Here is a 19501-nt window from a genome sequence, read left to right as displayed (position 1 = left end):
GTGCTCTGAATCAAGCCTTCCCGAGCTCATTAGTATCCAGATTCCAGCCCTATTCCATGAAGCCTCTTGGTCCTTGGACTCTCACATTTTGTCCTCTTGATTCTGGGGCCCTACATCCTTCCTTCCTGGGGTTGAGTTGTGATTCAGGCAGCCTTTCCCAGCACGCCAGTCTCCCTTCTAATTTCCATACCATGGTGTGTGTCTCTGGCTTAATGTTGTCCTGCAATTCTGCCCTCCAGGCTGTTTGCCCTTTCTCTTTTTAATCTTCCTGGAAGTCATCTTGACAGCTGGGTTTTATCTAAAGGTGGTACCTTCCTCAGTTAGTCTGCTGTTCCCTTGGTTATCTTGTTCTTTAAAGGGACCATATAGTGGGGTTGGCTGGCCCCAGGTCCCTTATCTGTTAAAGGGGACAGACCACCTATTACAGCATACCATAAGCTCATATACCACAAGTGATACACGTACTGCAGTTTCAGAATCTTAAACACCAGGAATGACCAGAAAATGTGAATATATTTGCTCCCATTTTTTATACTATTTCTAAGTCAATAGCAAAATATGTAAAGTAATATAATGGAAGTATGATATACAACACAGAGATATGCAGTGTACTTGACCACTGTGTTGAGGAATTACATTTTATTGCTGAAGCCTCTATTTCCCCTTCCCACTTCCTTTCAGAATGTTAGGATGTTTTGTTTCTATTGCCTGCCTGCCTTTATTTTTCAGTCAGTAGTGCTCCTTCAGTTAGCCAGAGATGCTTGTTGGAGTGATTCATGTCATATCTTCTCTTCCTCTAGCCTTTCCCCCTCTTCCTTGAAGGTAGAAAGTGCTTTCTGTACCGTGTTTCTTCTCTCTCTCCATCTGGAAGGAAGGGATTGAAATTGGTTAATTTGAACTATCATTGGACTATCTATACAGTTCTACTTCCTATTGTCTCAATAGCGTGTGTTCATGTCCTCACACTTTTTTGTTCTTTCTCCACTCTCCTGTGTGTCTTAACCCCTCCTACCTTTCTGGATCTCTGCTTCCTCAGGATTGCCTCTATGCTAGTGCCATTACTTCTATAACCGTGGTGAAGTGATGCAGTCTGTCCTAGCCAGTTTGCTGGGAAAGCACTAGGCAGTTTGCTGGGAAAGCAATAGTACTGACATAAAAGCAGCCCTCCATTGCTGCAGGCCTACTGCAAGAGAAGGGGGGGATTGAAGGGAAAAAGGCAATCTTTTGTCCACATTCCAAGAAAAGAACAGTGGGGAAAATAGTACTTGTGCCATTGTCTACTACTAGCAGTGTCGTAGTGACTGACAGTAGTTTCACTTAGCTCTTGCAGTACTGCTGCTGTGTGAAGAAGCAGAAACACAGCTGTGATTCTTCTCTGTGGAAAGAGTTCTGTAATATGGGATTTCTATGATCTCTGTGCCAAATTAAACCCTTGGTAGCTTACATCAGTTTTGTAAACTCAAGTTCTGGTCTGCCTTTTCTCACATGAGCTGAATTAAGTAAAATGAATTGTTTTTTTTGTTTTTTTTTGTTTTTAATGAAGAATAGCTATTAATAAAACTGGTATGTATTTGCTTGCTTACTTAAAATTAATTTGAATGTTTACTGTAATAGATGAGAACTTTATTTATAGACTCTGTTCACAGCTACTCCAAGTGTTACTGAGTAGTATACATTGGCCTTTGCTTTACCCAGCTGAAAGATTGCCTCTATCAGCTATACATTTAAGGCAGGGGTGGGCAAACTATGGCCCGGGGGCCGGATCCAGCCCACTAGCTGTTTTAATCTGGCCCTTGAGCTCCCACTGGGGAGCAGGGGGTCTGGGGCTTGCCCTACTCCAGTGCTGCAGCTGGGGAGCAGGGTCGGGGGCCGGTCCATGCAGCTCTCAGAAGCAGCGACATGGCCTCGCTCCAGCTCCTACATGTAAGGGCATCCAGGGGGCTCCACTCTGCATGCTGTGTCCTCCCCAAGTGCCACCCCTGCAGTTCCCATTGGCCTTGAGCTGCAGGGGTGGTGTTTGGGGAGAGGGCAGTGTGCAGAGTGGAGCCCCCTGGGTAGGAGCTGGAGTGGGCCATGCTGCTGCTTCTGGGAGCCACTTGAGGTAAGTGCTGCCCAGAGCCTGCACCTCTGAGCCTCTCCCCATGCCCCAGCCCTGATCCCCCTCCAGCCCTCCAAACCCCTTGATCCTAGCCTCCAGCATCCTCCTTCACCCCAAACCTCATCTTCAGCCCCACCCCAGATCCCGCACCCCTTCCTGCACCCCAACTCCCTGCCCCAGCCCTGATACCCCTCCTGCCCTCCAAACCCCATGGTCCCTATCCAGAGCACCCTCCTACACCCAAAACTCGTCATCCCAGCCCCACTCCAGAGCCTGCACTGCCAGCCAGAGCCCTCACCGCACCCTAACCCCAATTCTGTAAGCATTCATGGCCCACCATACAATTTCTATTTCCAGATGTGGCCCTTGGGCCAAAAAGTTTGCCCACCCCGATCTAAGGTGTTGAAAGAGCATTGCCTGTTCCAACAAGAGTCTGGAATAAATTGCTTTAATAAACAGACTCCTGCTTCACTCATTTCATGTGGCTGAATGGGAGTAATATGACTGCTTTGGCTAATCTATGCCCATTTTGTGAGACCTGTGATCACAAATTTACCAATACTGTGTGATGGCCTATAACTTTTGAAATGTGGCAGAAATTCTAGCAGATAAGCTCTTGATACAGAAGCCACAGACAGCCTTTGTAAATCATAAATTGTTACTTTCAGAGAGCCATGGTGAGGACTACATCATGCCCTCAGAATGGAATAAATGTTTAAGTTAACTTTAATCAGATCCTGGAGTTCTGTTTTTAAGCAATATGAAAATGGATACCCTTTATGGATTCTATGCACTTAAATACAACAGATGTGCTCAACTTCTCTCTGGTGCTCACTTGATCTGAGGCAGCCAGTGACGTAGCTTGGTTTCCATGGCAGTGACTCTGTGTTATGTAAGGAAGTTGAATGTACACTGCCCTGGTTGTTATGGTTCTGAGAATCTTTCTTGGACAATCCTTTCCCGATGAACCTTTTAAAAGAGCATTAAAAGTATGTGGAGCATTTCAGGTGTTTTTTAAGAACTGGAAGGGACCTTGAAAGGTCATTGAGTCCAGCCACCTGCCGTCACTAGCAGGACCAAGTAGTGATTTTTGCCTCAGATTCCTAAATGGCTCCCTCAAGGATTGAACTCTCAACCCTGGGTTTAGCAGTCCAGTGCTCAAACCACTGAGCTAACCCTCCCCCAAATCCCCATTCTGTTAGTTGGTTAGTAATTAGAACCCCTCACTTCTATATTTATGTTAGTAATTTCAACAGAGAATATTTAGTCAGTGGTCCATGGTTCTAAACGTCAAATCCGACCCTGAAATCTGCACTGTGGTTTTCGTTAGAAAAACTTGATGACTGTGTGTACACCTTACAGGAATTAATAGAGATTTAGCTTCAGTCTACCTTTCTGAAATCAGTGTATATCTCCAGTCCTGTAGCCCCTGTGTTAGTGCCGTAAGCATCAAAAGGTACATCCTAAATTTCACAATTTACTCCCTCTACCCTCCCCCCTCAACTCCTCTTCTCTTGCATCCATTTCTGAGGGCGGCAAATTAGTGTTAACTTGGAAATGAAAAATGTATTCATCATATATCCTTCTTTTGGCTCGTCACTAAGATGTTAACTATTTTTGTATATCACAGATATTTTTTAATTTTCTTATTTAAAATTATAAATGTATTATAAAATTAAAATTTATTTAAGGCTGTGTAATGTGCAAGTATGGACCCGTGGATGCTACTAATTCAAATATCCGGTTGAGAGTGCACAGGTGCACATGCATCCTACAGTGGGTGTCCCATAGGAAGAAATGGTTACTTACTGTAACTTTGGTTCTTTGAGAAGAGATGCAGCTGTGTATTCCAGTTAATTTTGTGCACACCCAGTGCACCGCAGCTGGATAAGTTTTCCTAGCAATACCCATAGAGGGGCAGCACTTGCACCTCATGGCCATAGTGCCTCCTCTGGCTACATGAGGTGGCACTTCTCCAGTCCTCCCTCACTTCCTTCACACCAAATGCTTGGAAACAAGACTCTGATGCAGAGGGGAAAGAAAGTGGGTCGTGAAATACACATCTGAATCGCATCTTGAAGAGCCATAATTACAGTAAGTAACCATTCTTGTTCTTTGTCTAGATGCAGCCATTTAGTCCCCTTAAGTGACTCTCATAGTACTGCCCCCAGGAGGTGGGGTTCAGAGACCACCTAAACAAGGATTGCAAGACTGGTCCACCTGGTTCCTCCAGTGGGATCTGTTCCCCTTTCTGGGGTAGTCCCGTTGATTTGGAGGAGAGAGAGCCTGGAAAATGCGCTGCGGACGCAGCTGCTGCTGTTGCCATTGCTGTTGAATGCTGTAGTGGCACCTCTGCATCACTGGTGTGTACATCCCTCCACCAGAACTGCAGGATAGCCCTGGAATCCTTGAAGAAGTATGGCATCTCATCAGTTTTGTCTGAGAACAGTGGTTGGCCATCAAAGGGTAAATCCTCAACGGCTTGTTGGACATCAGGGCAGTGCCTGAATTCCACAGCAAGGAGGCCCTTCTCATGGTGTGCACAGAGGCTGTTACCCTGGCCGAGGTGTCTGTGATGTCTAGCGCAGACCTCAAGGACATCTTAGCCACCAAACCAACCCTCAGTGACAAATGCCCAAAATGCCTCTCAGGAGGCCTCAGCAGCTGGTCTATGAACTTTGATGTAGCTGTCCAGTTAACAAAACCGTATTTGGACAGCAAGGCTTGCTCATTAGCAATTCATATCAGTAAGGAAGAGGTGGTGTAAATCTTCATGCGCATGAGGTCTATTAATTTAGAATTGCTGTTCTTAGGGGTGGACTTAAACCTTCCCTGTTGGGCTCCATCATTCAGTGCAACTAGGGAATCTGGGACTGGAGGGGAATAAAGCCCCTCAATTTGTGGGTATTCTCCTGCAGCAACTTTCCCTAGGTACCGAGGGAAGCAGCTACCTGCTGCAAAAGATCTTGGTATTGGTCAAAATCTTCTGTTACTAAAGGGAAGGATGAACCAGGCAGCATGAAATTGTTCAGAGATGAAGGGCCTCCTGTTTTAGGGCTTACAGACCATGGTGGGATGGCCCTGGAGGCTTCGCAGAGAGAAGGTCCGTCAGCACCTGGGCTTGTGGCAGATCGATGTTCACCACCACAAACGTGGCCAGCAGTCACACCTTTGAGCGAGACAAAGAGAGGGACCTCCATGATTGAGGAGCATCCCATGGATTTCGTGGAGGCCACTGGCACGGATAAGGCATTGATGGCCAGTAGGCACCAGGCCAAGAGCCTCTGTCCTGACCATGAGACAAATGCCAATCCTTGTATCCATAATGGGCCAACGGTCCCCGATGTGGTCGGGTGATGGAGAGTGGGAGGATGGTGACTCAAGTCAGATGCTGAGGAACTTTGGGATCCTGGAGATAAGGGCAGAGTGAGACCAGAGGGAGTGAGTATCCAGTCGGACTTGTCCATCATCCAGAACAACCCTGAAGTCAACTGCATTATTGGAGCACCTGACGGTACCAACATTGAGCGTGGTGAAAGCCATCATAGTAACATTTGCTGTGCCAACTGCAGGAGTGCCAAGGAGATTTCTAGTACTGAGGTTCCCCATGCCACTCCCAGTACTAGCCTTGCTTCCACAACCTGTGGAAGGGAAACATTGGGGTGCGATGCTGACACACCATGGGGTTCAGCAGCTTATTCAGTTGATGGGGCTATAGATGTCGCAGTCCTGGCAAAGTCCTGGACCAAAGGAGGTTGGGACTTAAAGGCATAGAAGGTCTCTAGCTACCTGGTAAGCTGCAGATGTCAAAACAATCGATGCCGACATCTTCCTCATCAGTACCGGACTCAACAGACATCTGGGGGCTGGAACCAGAGTCAGTGTCACAGGGTTTCTAACCTCCTTACTCTGTATCGGGGAGGTGTTAGAGATACCTGAACCATTCTGTGTGCTGGGACCAACTCCATGCCTGTCCATGCAAGTGGAAGAGTGCCCCCTGAGACCTGGAGTGGTCTATATTGGTCTTTTCCTCCAGTTCTTCAGAGAGGCAGCTGCTGTGGAATACGAAGCGGCAGCACTCTTGGAGTCGAAGGGCAACCTCTGACCCGACGAGGTCCTTGGTGCCAAACCAGACCCAATGGCCTGTTCAAGCTGGTGCTGCGTCAGAGAAAGGTCTCAAGCCACTTGAGTCTTTCTTGAACATCTGCAGATTGCACGCTTCTTAACATGGGCCTTGCCGAGACAGAGCAAGCACGCTCCCCCACATGAAGGACAATGTTTAAACCCCAATGAGGGCATTACTGAGGAAAACTTAAACTATTACAACTAAAACTAATCTATCTAATACTAAGGGTACTACTAACTATATACAACAAGACAACACTAAACTAGTTGAAAGATTATGAGGTTAAGACCACACAAAGCTCTGACTCCAGCTACAAGGGTAAGAAGGAACTGAGGAAGGCTTAGGGTGGCACTGCCTCATGTAGCCAGGGGGGTGGCTATGGCCACAAGGCACGAGCACCAACACTATACCTTTATTGAGTAAGCCTCACAATTTACTCATGTGCATAAAGTTTAAATAAGAGTTTAAAAATCTAGAGCTTATCTGTAGATTCTGGAAATCTTTGTCTGAAAAAGTAGGGGAAGAAAAAGATGGGCCATTTATTCACTTATAAACTTTTTTTTTTTTTAATCCAGCCTTGAGCCAAGTCATTCCTAAAAGTACTCATTACTTTGGAGGAGGGAAAGAAACCTTTAATTCTGTTTATAGACAGTAACCTGTTACTGAAACACACAATGTTTTTTCTGTAATGTATCATTGTGCTGTAGAACAGTACAATAAGCAACTGTCAGTCTTGAGGATAATAGAAACAAATATTTAAAGAAATGACAAGATTGTGTGGTAAGCTAATGTGCTATATGGAATGGTAGGCATCTGTAAGAAGATTCCAGAAAATGCATAGCAGTGCATTTTGTCCGTGGCATAGAAAAGGCTGTTGGTTTGATATTGCTGGCAAGCTGTGCTGTTATAAATATTTTGGGTTGTGAGTTCTAGTAAGAAAAAGTCTGTTTCAGCTCTTTTCGGGATAGGTGTTTAATGGTGTGTCCCATTTCAAGCTATAGATGGCTAAAAAACAGGAAAGAAAAAACAAAACAAAAAAAAACCAAGTAGACCTAAACTCTCTAAATGTTGAGAGACCAGCATGAGTTTTACTCTATTAACTACCTGAAAATGGATGGCGCTGGAGCGTCGGGCCCATGCCTGGCCGTCGTCGGCAACAAACAGGTGCCACTCTCGGGGGCCCAAGTCCTTCTGAACTACACTTGATCTTATCTGAGAACAGCTGAGAAGTGGTAATTTGTCCAACATTTCTTACAATATGGAAAAAAGTGTAGACATTTTTCTAAGTTGTGTGTGTGAAAAGATACCATTTTAACCAGAGGATTTTGTTTGATGTTGGGGTCATTCATTGCTCTTTGACTAGTTGTGATAGATTGAAATTAACTCAGTTCTATGCAACAGGCTCTTCCATTATCTATTTTAAAGTGTCTTTGTCTATGAAGTTACTTTGAAGAGTTGTTAAACATTTCCTGTTTTTCTTCAGTTTTTTACCACTTCCTTTTGCATTCTGCTAATCGTCCTTTACAAGGTGTTTGGTGTGAGCAGTAAATATAATATTTGATCTGTTTAACTGTTTTCTATAACACATGGTTTTAGCCTGGTTTGAATGGAATCTTCGAACTTTATAGGCTCATATTGCCTAACTTTTATTTTTTGCTGTGCTCTCACACCATTTATCTTTGCCAAATAAACACTCCTGTGATAAATGAACTGGGGGAGGGGATAGCTCCCTTTTGATGATCACCCACTCAGCCAGTTAGCTGTAAAATCCCTCTTGGTAGCTGTTCTCTGCTTGCTTTACCAGTAAAGGGTTAAAAGACTCCCAGGTAAAGAAAAGGAAGTGAGCACCTGACCGAAAGAGCCAGTGGGAAGGTAGAATTTTTTAAAATTGGGAATGGGAACTTTCCCTTTGTATGTTGTTCTCCGGAGGAGGAGACACAGAGCAGCAATGTTGTAAACAGGAATGCTGTGTAAAGTTTGAACCAGATATGAAAATTATCAGAACATATCTAGAACTACTTTTAACAACCCAAATATGTAAGTAAATTAGGAATGTTTAGAAAGATGCGATTATGTCTATTTATTTTTTATTTTTTAAGGCTGGTGGACTCCTCTGTGCTAACCCCAGATGCTTTTATTTTCTGGTAACCTTTAAGCTAACCCCCAAGAAAGCTATTTTGGGGGCTTAATTTTTGAAATTGCTCTTTTAAAATCTTAGACAAAAGCCTAACTTCCAGATGTATTTTCTTCCTTTTTGTTTTTAATAAAATTTACCTTTTTTAAGAACAGGATTGGATTTTTGGTGTCCTAAGAGGTTTGTGCATTTGCTGTTCGATTAGCTGGTGGCAACAGCTATTTCCTTTGTTTTCTTCCTCAGCTCTTCCCTGAATGGGGTGTGTGGAAAGGGCTTGAGGTACCCCACAGGGAGGAATTCCTAAGTGTTCCTTCCTGGGTCCAAGGTATGGGTGTGTTTTTTTTGTGGTTTTTTTTTTTTTTTGGCATTTGGGTAGTGGCAGCGTTTACCAAGCCAAGGTCAGAGAAAAGCTGTAACCTTGGGAGTTTAATACAAGCCTGGAGTGGCAAGTATTAATTTTTAGAATCCTTACGCGTCCCACCTCCCCACTTCTGCGCTCGGAGTAACAGAGTGGGGATTCAGCCTTGACAACTCCTAATGAAGCCCCATATACTATATTGGGGGCAAGAGAGGAAGAAATTCAGTGTGGTCTGTTACTGTTGAATAGTCTAGCAAGAGTAGTGGAAGTCTCAATGGTTATTTTAACCCTAAACTAAAAGCAGTCAATAGTATATTGTGTGCAACAGTCCTTTCCTTTTGGAGATAAGTAAGGTAACCCAACTGGTGTTTTTCATCTGTGTAACTGTCCCAGTGATCCCATTTTTAATGTTTAAATTATTCCTTTAATGGAAAGTGAACATGAATCTGAAAACATAGCACTTTCAATAAATTACTGATGGATGGTATATATTAACAATTTTAGATTAACATCTGAAGCTTAGTTTTTTGTGGTCAGCCACCAGAAGCCCTAGTGGAATTATGGTATGATGAATAAGTAAGAATCATTCTCCCTTAATTTCTTACTTGTAAAATGGAATCTGCATCGTTGACAAGACCAGGGTTTCTCAAACAGGGGTCGCCGCTTGTGTAGGGAAAGCCCCTGGCAGGTCGGGCCGATGTGTTTGCCCCGTCTTCAGGTCCGGCCGATCGCAGCTCCCACTCTGCCTTGCTTGGAGTTGTAGCAGCAGGCTCCTGCTCCAGTGTGTCTTAAATTTTCTCTCAAGATGAATCACAACCCAGAAAAAAATAGAAATGGGACAGGGAGAAAAGACCCTCAGGGTATTTTTTCAGTCTATTTAACAGTTAAGTGAAGATAGTCTGAAACACACTTGTTAATGTGGGTGTTTACTTCAAGTAGCAGCTTAGAAAAGCTGGTACAAGCAGCATAGATTTCTCTAATAATATGTAGGAGTCTCTCCTCTCTTCTTAAGTTGTCTCTGTATGATAGACCATGGACACTCTTCTATGACAGACCTTGCTTTTCTAATCATAGCAGCCTTTGGGAGCAAGTTCTCAAGTCAGGCCCTCCTGCACAGTTTCTCCTACCTAAAATAAGTAAGCCGGCTGCAGCTTCTAAGGCTCCAGCTCATTTTTGTTCAGCCTACCACATCACAATCTTTAGGTCTGTTAGACTGAAAACAACAGATTGGTAGACAGAATACAGTAGAATCTGAGAGTTACAAACTGACCAGTTAATCACACACCTCATTTGGAACCAGAAGTACAGAGCCAGGCACAGCAGGGACTCAAAGGAAAAAAAAAAAAAAAGCAAATACAGTACAGTAGTGCGGTAAATGTAAATTACTAAAAAAATAAAGGGAAACCACAATTTTTCTTCTGCATAGTAAAGTTTCAAAGCTGTACTAAGTCAAGGTTCAGTTTTAAACTTTTGAAAGAATAACCATAATGTTTTGTTCAGTTATGAACAGCCTCCATTCCCGAGGTGCTCATAACTGTCAGTTTCTATTGTACAAGGTGGTTCTTGTCACTGGGAAAGTCATCTGCCATGTTCAGTGAGGAGACTGAGTCTTTGTAACTAAGGCTTTGTCTACACTGGAACTTCGTCGGCAAAACTTTTGTCATTCAAGGGTGTTAAACCCCCCACGCCCTGAACGACAAAAGTTTTATCAACAGAAAGTGTGAACAGTGCTTTGTTGGCAGGAGCGCTCTCTCCTGCCGACAAACAGCAGCTGCACTGCGTGCCTTTAAGCGGCATGGCTGTAGTGACACAGCTATGTTGCTAAAAGGTGCGTAGTGCAGACGAAGTCTAAAAGAACTACATTTCTTTAAGCTATTCATGTAAGACCATTTGATTTTCTTACGTAAAGTTATCACCAAAGCAAAATTCGGAGAATCAGATTGATTAACTCAGCCACTGATGTAGGGGGAACTTGCCTTTTGTTAAGTAACTGGAACTGGACAGTCCACTCTCACTTCATCACTTCTCTAATGTCATCAGTATGCCTGTGGCAGCACCTGAGTCAGAGTTTGCACTACCCATCCATATTGCTAAGCTCCCTCTATCTCTTGAAGTACTTAATTGCCTCTCATTACCATGGTATTTGAGTGCCTCACAGTCATTAATGGATTTTATTCTCAGTGATCATTTTGTAAGTGGGGAACTGAGGCAGAAGGTAGATTAACTGACTTTCAGAGCCACACAGAAAGTCTGTGGCTAAGCTGGGAATTGAATTCAGGTTTCCTGAGTTCCAGTCCATGCCCTAACCACTAGACTATCCTTCTCTCGTTTTTCTTGTTAGGCAAAACTTTTGGTTGTAAAGTCTACTAATTGGTATCTTTTTCATGAAAAGTATGCCACTCTGTAAGATTCCTGGAAAAGAAAACAGATGGGGCACTGAAAAGGTCTTCTGGATTTGTTGGTGGGTCAACTTACCACTTCTTTTCATTCTCTCTGTGGCATGATCACTAGTTGAGTGCTTAGGTGAAGGTTTAGCCACCTTAAGAGGGAAGCATTGAAATTTTGCCAGATGTTCGTACTTTTTGATCGTTTTTTTGCTACATCTCTTCATGTAGCCCACAATTCATTCAATGACTGACTATTCCCCTAGTAAAGAGAGATTTCTAATAATGTCCTTGCATTGGAGGGGCGCTTTCAACCTCATGGCTCTTGGGGTGGGATTCCCTCCAGGGATTTTTTTTTTTTTTTTTTTTTGTAACAACTCAGTTCTTCCAGCTTCTCTTGTCCTTGCAGTAGACTAGTAAGAATTTTAGGCATTCTTCTAAAGCCATAGTTTTGGAAAGGTCTGCTCCCTCAACAGATGCATTACTTTCCCTGCAAAAGGCTGTAGACAATAGGCCTTGTTTGTCAGTAAACTGAGTTCATGCCTCAGTTCTCTATGCCATTAAAGGAGGAGAGTGTGCCAAGTTTTTCAGTGGTCTCGTATCTTCTCTAATAGTCTGTTTCCTTTTACAAGTTAAGCTTAGGCTTCCTTTCAGATATATTATTTCCATTTAGATACTGTTGCTAGTTCTCAGAAAACTCTTAAAGTTCAATTCAAGCAAGTAATTTGTGTCCCTGAGACTCCTGGCTAAGTCATTTTGCCTGTAGCTTGTGATGTGAAGAGCAATGAGCTTAAAGTTCTCTCTTCAACCACAGTTTCTTTAGAGAAAGAGGTGGGAGTGAAAACTGCATCTTTGTTTCTACCCGCAGTGATTTCCTGGTTGCATTAGAACACAATGTGTTACAAAATTCAGAGTGAAAAAGTACAGATTGTTATGAGGAAATAATATCACATTTGCCTGGAATATTTCAAAATACAGCATTGTTAATTAAGTTTGGAATAGTTTATCGTTCTGAACTTTGACAGCACAGAATTATTGCAGCTACCATGTTCAGAGAAAGTGTTAAAGTATCTCAGCAATGCAAAAAGTCTTCAAGCCCTGTTTTTGAATCTTTGTTAAACCTGTTCTTTGTTTCATCCATATGTGAAAGTGATGGCTTCCTTAGAAACATAAAAGTATGTAATGCTAAAAATATTATGCAGGCAGTTCAGTACTTCATTGAAGTTTGACTATGATCAAGAATTTGTCTTATTTTTTTCATTTGATGGTATTAAAAACCAACCTTTTCCAACTTAATTACTAGCAGCTTTTATTAGGGCTGTCAATTGCAGTTAACTCACGCGATTAACTCAAAAAAATAAATTGCGATTAATCGCACTGTTAAACAATAGAATACCAATTGAATTTTGTTAACTATTTTTGGGTGTTTTTCTTCATTTTCAAATATATCTATTTCAATTGCAACACAGAACACAGAGTATACAGTGCTCAATCTATATTATTTTTATTACAAATATTTGCATTGTAAAAATGAGAAACAAAAGAAATAGTATTTTTCAGTTCACCTCATACAAGTACTTTAGTGCAATTTCTTTATCATGAAAGTGCAACTTACAAATGTAGAATTTTTTTGTTACGTTACTGCACTCAAAAACAAAACAATGTAAAACTTTAGAGCCTACAAGTCCACTTAGTCCTACTTCTTGTTCAGCCAATTGCTAAGACAAACAAGTTTGTTTACATTACAGGAGATCATGGTGCCCACTTCCTAATTACAGTGTCACCTGAAAGTGAGAACAGGCGTTCTCATGGCACTGTTCACATGGGGTCGCAAGATATTTACATGCCAAATGCGCTAAAGATTCATATGCCTCTTTATGCTTAAGCCATCGTTCCAGAGGACATGCTTCCATGCTGATGACGCTCATTCAAAATATAATGTGTTAATTATATTTGTGACTGAACTCCTTGGGGGAGAATTGTATGTCCCCTGCTCTGTTTTACCTGCATTCTGCCATATATTTCATGTTATAGCTGTCTTGGATGATGACCCAGCACATGTTGTTTGTTTTAAGAACACTTTCGCTGCAAATTTGACAAAATGCAAAGAAGATACTAGTGTGAAATTTCTAAAGATAGCTTCAGCACTTGACTTGGGTGGGGAGGAGGAAGATGTACTATTTGCTTAGCTCTCTTAAAATGCTAATTAAAATATAGAAATACAGAAAAATCATAGATGGTATGTTTAAACAAGATTTTTAGACAAGGTAGGTTAATTAAAACATTTTAGTAGTACATTGAAGGCTCATGAAAATGAAGTAGTTGTCTGTTAATGAAACACATGAACTGAATGTACTCTGTGCATAAATAGAAATGGGTTCTTACAGTCTGTATTTGTGTGTGGGGAGAATACTCCATGACGTCCTCTTCAAATTTATTGCAACTCAGCTTTATGGTGAAAGAGAATCACTTCTTTAGACTTACACTAGGAAAGCATTCACTACAAATATATCCTGTAGAACTTTTAGAGAAGTTAATGTTGTAGGGGTTGAGCCTGCAAAGTATTCAACACTCTGGTACCACTCTGGCAAATTACTGAAGCACATAAATTCATGAATAGTTCCACTGAATTTACATGTATTGCTGTAGTGAGGCCACGGTGCTCAGTGCCTGCAGCATAGAGCTCACAAGCCATCATTAGCACAAATCAAATGATTCTCTGGGTTAATATTTACCATAAATTAGAATTCTAAAGAAAACTTGACTGAATTGCTCCTATTTATTTTTTTAGCCAAACTATACAAAGAATAAATTACTAGCAGCATGCGTAATTGTTCTAAACATGAATAAATGTATATGATTTTCACACAGTTAAGCGAAATGTAGTTGTCTCTTTTTGAATATGTTAACTACTCTGACATCTATATTGCAACCCTCCCCCTTTCTATGACCCTCCATGGCAAGGAGTTCCAGAGCCTGGCCAACTGTCTTGGGGTCATGCTCAAATTGATTTAAATCATGATTTAAATTACTAGTCAGGAAGACTCGTGCATAAAAGTGCATTCTTGTTGGTTGTTATAAGCTTAATACATATTCTTCACAACTCAGAGATAGATGTAGGTTCCCTTTTTAGAAGGTACACACTATATGTTTTTAAGTGATTTATTTTGAAAACTTTTCAGATTAGTTTTACAGCTATATCAGAAAATGAATGATGTAAATGAAATAACCAAACCAAAGGTAATTGAAGCAGATATTTATGAAGTCATTGGGAGGTGAACTATCTCCAAATCAACTATCTATCAATTAATCATTAATATTTGAAGGATTTTCTTGCTATGCTGTATTAGGAGGAGAATATCATCAGATCAACATTTAAATTGTTTTATTTAACTAAAACAACAACGTTACATATTTTGGATTTTTTTCTTCATCAGCAAACATATAATATTTTAACAAGACAAGCATACCAATTTTTGAATTTTGTTAAACATTCAAGTTTTTTAAAATCAGGTTTGTTTTTGTTAAAATTGTTTGTAACTAAAATAGTTAAATGAAATTTAAAAAAACCCAACAAAAATTAAATCAACTATGTCAGGCAGGTCAACATGAGAAATGTAAAATATTGGCTTCTGCAGCTAACTCGGTCGTCTTCACCTTCATTTTCCTGTTTGTTCATAATCTGGAAAAGAAAAACAAGCTTTCTTGATATTTCAGGTCCCGAATGAATTAGTCCAAACTGGGAAGAAAATATTCTTTCTACACTGGCAGAAAAAGCTACTGCTGTTAAAAGTGAGATTATCACTTCAACAGACTCTGAATCCAAGTGCTTAAGTGACTTCCACAAGTTCACTGGTGTGACTTTCTTTAAAACATCATCAGCAAACATATTTCTTGAATGGTTCACCCTTAGCTCTGAAGTTTATTATAGCTGGCATTATGGAGGGGTGATTGCTGGATGTCCATGTCATAGCCAACTCCTTTCTTCAGCAGTTAAGGTTTGACCCTGGTACCAAGTACTCAGAATATTTGCAAGAAAATGAGCTGGAGATAGTGCTTGCCCCATTCATTTTTGCTGACTATCATTTGTCTTGTGAAGTTTCTTAGTCGTGCTTCCTTCTGAGAGTTAACTTTTTAAAATTCACTCAACAGATTGAAGCATTTGCATGTTGTAGAAAAAAGTGACATAATGCTCAGATGTGCTACTATGATTACTTTTAATCTTTTGGTGTATGTCACCTTATAAGGAAATAAGAAAATTTAATATTGTTTTTTCTTACAAGATGTAACTGGAAGGTGTTTACTAGAAATCCATGTGTTAACTGCATTATATGTTTGGCTGTTCCTAAATAATTTAGAAAAATTTAAACCCAACTGCTTAAAGGGGATGATAATACCAATTACAAGTAGTGAACTGGATTAAAATATTTATAATAAAATGAATAGAGAAATGTAATTTGGGATTTACCAGTAAAATAAAAAACGTAATTCCTTATTATCCCCAAAATCTTAAAAATGAAGGTTGTTCCAGTGCTTCATCCAGTAACACGTAAATATTGAAAATTGTTTATTCTAGACCTCCGGAAGGGGCAGACACAGTAGCTACAAACTTGGTTTTCAGTAATCTGTACTCAGTTATGAGGTAGTCTATAAATTCTGTAGTTTTGAATGGGCAAAATATTCTCTGACTTTGAATAAACATTTGCCACAAAATGAGATGGGATTCTGTTAACAAATTCAGAAGTTTTACTCACAATTAATTGTAATCATGAGCAATCATAAAGCTTTAACCATGTAAAAAAATCAACTTTTTTTTTTGAAATTCAGTATTAAATGCAGCAAAAACTGAGGTGTCAGGAAATAGATATGTATTTAAGATTGTAATGCACGCCCATATTTTCCTGCATGGCTTTTAAATCAATTTTGGTTCTTCTATCCAAAATCATAAAGCTGTCAATAAAATGTAGAGCCTACTCTATTTTATACTTTATTACAAAGGAATTGTAAATTTATTACAAAAGGAATTGTTAATTCCTATAAAGACAGTCTGATGATAACGTTTAAATTAGTTAGAAACCTTAATAGAAATTTAGCAAACACTTTACATTGGCAGTATTTTTTCTGTCTCAAGCAATAAGTTTAAAACATGTATTGTAATTTACAGATATATGGAGCCTGGGTGTTATCCTATTCATGTTGGTATGTGGACAACCACCATTCCAAGAAGCAAATGACAGTGAAACACTGACTATGATCATGGACTGCAAATACACAGTGCCATCGCATGTGTCCAAAGAATGTAAAGAGTAAGTAAAATATTAAGTAATTTGATAGCATTCATAGAAGTGTTGTATACTACCAACATATTATCTAGAATCTGGTTTCTCAGGTGCCAGGAAGTTTTTATTGATATTATTTTTACAGAGCTTCCAACGTTAAAATTCCCTGCTATGTTACTAGCAGTTTCCTTAACTTGTTAATTCTTCTGTTAGCACTGATTAAGTAGCTTCTTGCCAGTGTTACTACAACGTCTTTAATCTCGTGGCCTCTTTCAGTCTTTATCAAAGTTGATTGAATTTGTTCCTTTGAAATGTTTTGAGCCTGAGACTCTCCACACATTTGCATTACACAAAGTTGTCACAGATCTTTGGGTTGGGGCGGTGGTAAATTAAACCATTATTTGTCTGAATAGTTGTTCAAGGGTAGTGTCACTAGTTGTTACGCTCAAGAAGACAGCATCAGGCTTATGTTTATCTCCTACTAATGGCTTGTCTACAATGGCAATTTACAGCGCTGCAACTTTCTCACTAAGGGGTGTGAAGAACACCCCCCCCCCCCGAGCTCAGCAAGTTTCAGCACTGTAAAACACCAGTGTAAACAGTGCACCAGCGCTGGTAGCTACACCCCTCGTGGAGGTGGCTTTTGAGAGCTGTGACTGCACAAGCCATGTTAAAGCGCTGCTGTGGCAGCGCTTTAGCATTGCCAGTGTAGACTAGCCCTAAAACTGCAATCCCAAAATCAACATACCAAGTGTCAAGGAAAAAATATCTATGCAAATAGCACATGCCACTTAGGAATCATGACTCATTTTGAGATGCTTATTCTGCAGTGTTCACTGCAGCTCTTTGACGATTTTGAATTGTTCGGTACTCCCCATATGTTGAAGTCAGGTTGATGCATGGAGGCTTCAGCCCCTAAATGTTGATCCCCATGATGTGAGATTCCCTCTTTCCGAGTTAGAATCTTTCTTCAAGCATAGAGTTCTCAGTAAATGACAGAATATTTTATCACTCCATATGTCTTGAATATCCTAGTGCAGGGGTGCCCAAACTTTTGCTTTAGTGTCTCCCCTTACCAGTTATGTAATGTGTTGGCTCCCCTCCAGGCCAGGAACAGAGTCACAGGTGGGGGATGGGAACTGGGGCCAGGAAGGGACCTGGGGCTGGGGCAGAGCAAGGCTGGGTGGTGCTCTCTCCCCACATCTATGCACGGGGCTGGGCCCTGCTCCGTCCCTCACTTTGGCGACCACTGTCCTAGTGCCTTTATAAGATTCCAGGAGACTTCCTTCTATGCCAAACGCTGGAGCTGAAGCAAAGCCTGATCTTTTGCATGGACCAGATTAATGTCTTCCACTTTCTGGTGCCTGCTGTAATAGCCATACCTGTGTTCATATATGACCTGTGTAGTCTAGTGCATTTTTTTAGTGCTGGACTCAGTGTCATAGGTGAGCAATAGTTATTTTTTTGTGCTCTGCTGATTCCACTGACTTAGCGTAATCAGCAATGCAGAAAAGCTGTTGTTTTACATGTTTTAGAAGTATTGATAGTTAACAATCCAGGAGAGGTATACAAGAAAGAATTAATCAGCTGAGCACTACTAGAAGAAATCCCTTGAGACCCCATAAACCAATAACTATTTTTCCACCCTTCCTATGAATGTATTGAGTGAAATTGTCACTGCCAAAACCAGAATTGGTAGGTCTGAACATTCTGTGCACCAGCCTCTCCCTCTCCTGTCTTTTTCTTCCCCCAAAAGATAGGATTTGGTATGCCATATTTACTAGCCTCTGGTCAATAATCAGTATCAGGAAATACTGGGTCCTGCATGGGTGGGTTTCAGTTCTAAATGTGCAGTAAAGACTGTGATTTCTTTTTTTCACCACTTCTGCCCGTTTTTCTTGGGGAAGAGACGTTAAGAACCTCAGTAAGTTAATATAGAAAGCACAGCAAAATTGATGGATAAGCTCGGAACCCCTTTGTACCTTCAATACTAAGTAGAGTGAAAACTTTGTGAACCTACGATCTATGCATAACACATCTTTTGGAGACAGAGACCATATTGGCAAAGGAGAAGAAAGCTGTCCTTTATTTTCCTGTAGCCCACCCAGCTGTCCTTTTTGAGATTTAAAAATTACAAGAGAAAAGACAGACGAATGATATTCAGTATATATTCCTCCTTCTTCATGGCAGTTTTTAGGAGTCAACAGTATAGGAAATATAGGACCCCCTCTTGCCTTTGTAATCTTTTTCTCTACTCATATTCCTATATTTAGAAAAAATAAACCTGTGGTATACATTGCATTATAACATGTAGTTAGATTAACCATTGTTGTCTTGTCTAGCATGCTTGGTACATGAGTTCAAGCATTCCTTCATAGCTGTACCCCTTACCTTTTCTACTACGGTTCCAATGGAGCATCAACACTAAACGTCCTCAACCACCATGTCCTGTGCAAAGCAGGTAATTTGGGCAAATGCTGTCATTTGCCATGGCATAAACTAAAGTTCTGCATACATTACGCAGGTAGAAATGTGCTAGTCATACAATATCTATTCTCTGTACATTCTGTGACAGTTTGTGCTTGGGTTACACTTCTGCCTGCCAGCAGTTGGAGACGTATCACTTGATTTAGCATCTACCCACAAAGAAAAAGCTTGTCATTGCAGAGTCCTCAGCTCTTTCTCTCTACAGATGGGACAGCTCCCCTTCCTCTTGCTGATACTTAATGTAGGAACCAGGCTCTAGGTTCTTAATATAAATCACACTTTTCTTTCTTTGCAGTTTTGTTGTAGCTGTGTTGATTCCATGATATTAGAGGCATCATGGTGGGTGAGGTAATGTCCTTTTCACCAACAGAAATTGGTCCAATAAAAGATAAGTTCATTTGAGAGCGTAGTGATGGTCTTGTTTCATCCACACAGTTGTTATTGGGGCATTTAGTGTACTCGATGAGGTGCACCACATGGTTTGATAAGCACATATAGGACCCATGAATCTTGAAAGATTTGTTGTGGGGGTATTGATCGTTGTAGAAGTGGGACTATGTCTGCAAGTTTTGCATCTGTTGTTATGAGAGGCTGGTGCCGCTTAGAATTGGTATGTCCTGGTCTGTGGGTGACAC

The 19501-nt window shown here is 40.9% G+C and overlaps 1 protein-coding gene across 2 annotated transcripts in view; it reads left to right on the top strand.

Moving 5' to 3' along the window:
• Window positions 1-19501, top strand: part of SNRK (SNF related kinase) — an 87993-nt gene that overhangs the window by 45110 nt on the left and 23382 nt on the right. For both annotated transcript variants that reach the window (XM_032784128.2, XM_032784129.2), the window contains one exon: window positions 16265-16406. In XM_032784128.2, coding sequence (XP_032640019.1) covers window positions 16265-16406 — 142 coding nt within the window. The remainder of the gene's footprint in view (window positions 1-16264; window positions 16407-19501) is intronic.

The sequence above is a fragment of the Chelonoidis abingdonii genome, chromosome 2, assembly GCF_003597395.2.
Source record: "Chelonoidis abingdonii isolate Lonesome George chromosome 2, CheloAbing_2.0, whole genome shotgun sequence".
Classification (NCBI taxonomy): Eukaryota; Metazoa; Chordata; order Testudines; family Testudinidae; genus Chelonoidis; species Chelonoidis abingdonii.
This window is presented reverse-complemented; position numbering and strand designations above follow the sequence as displayed.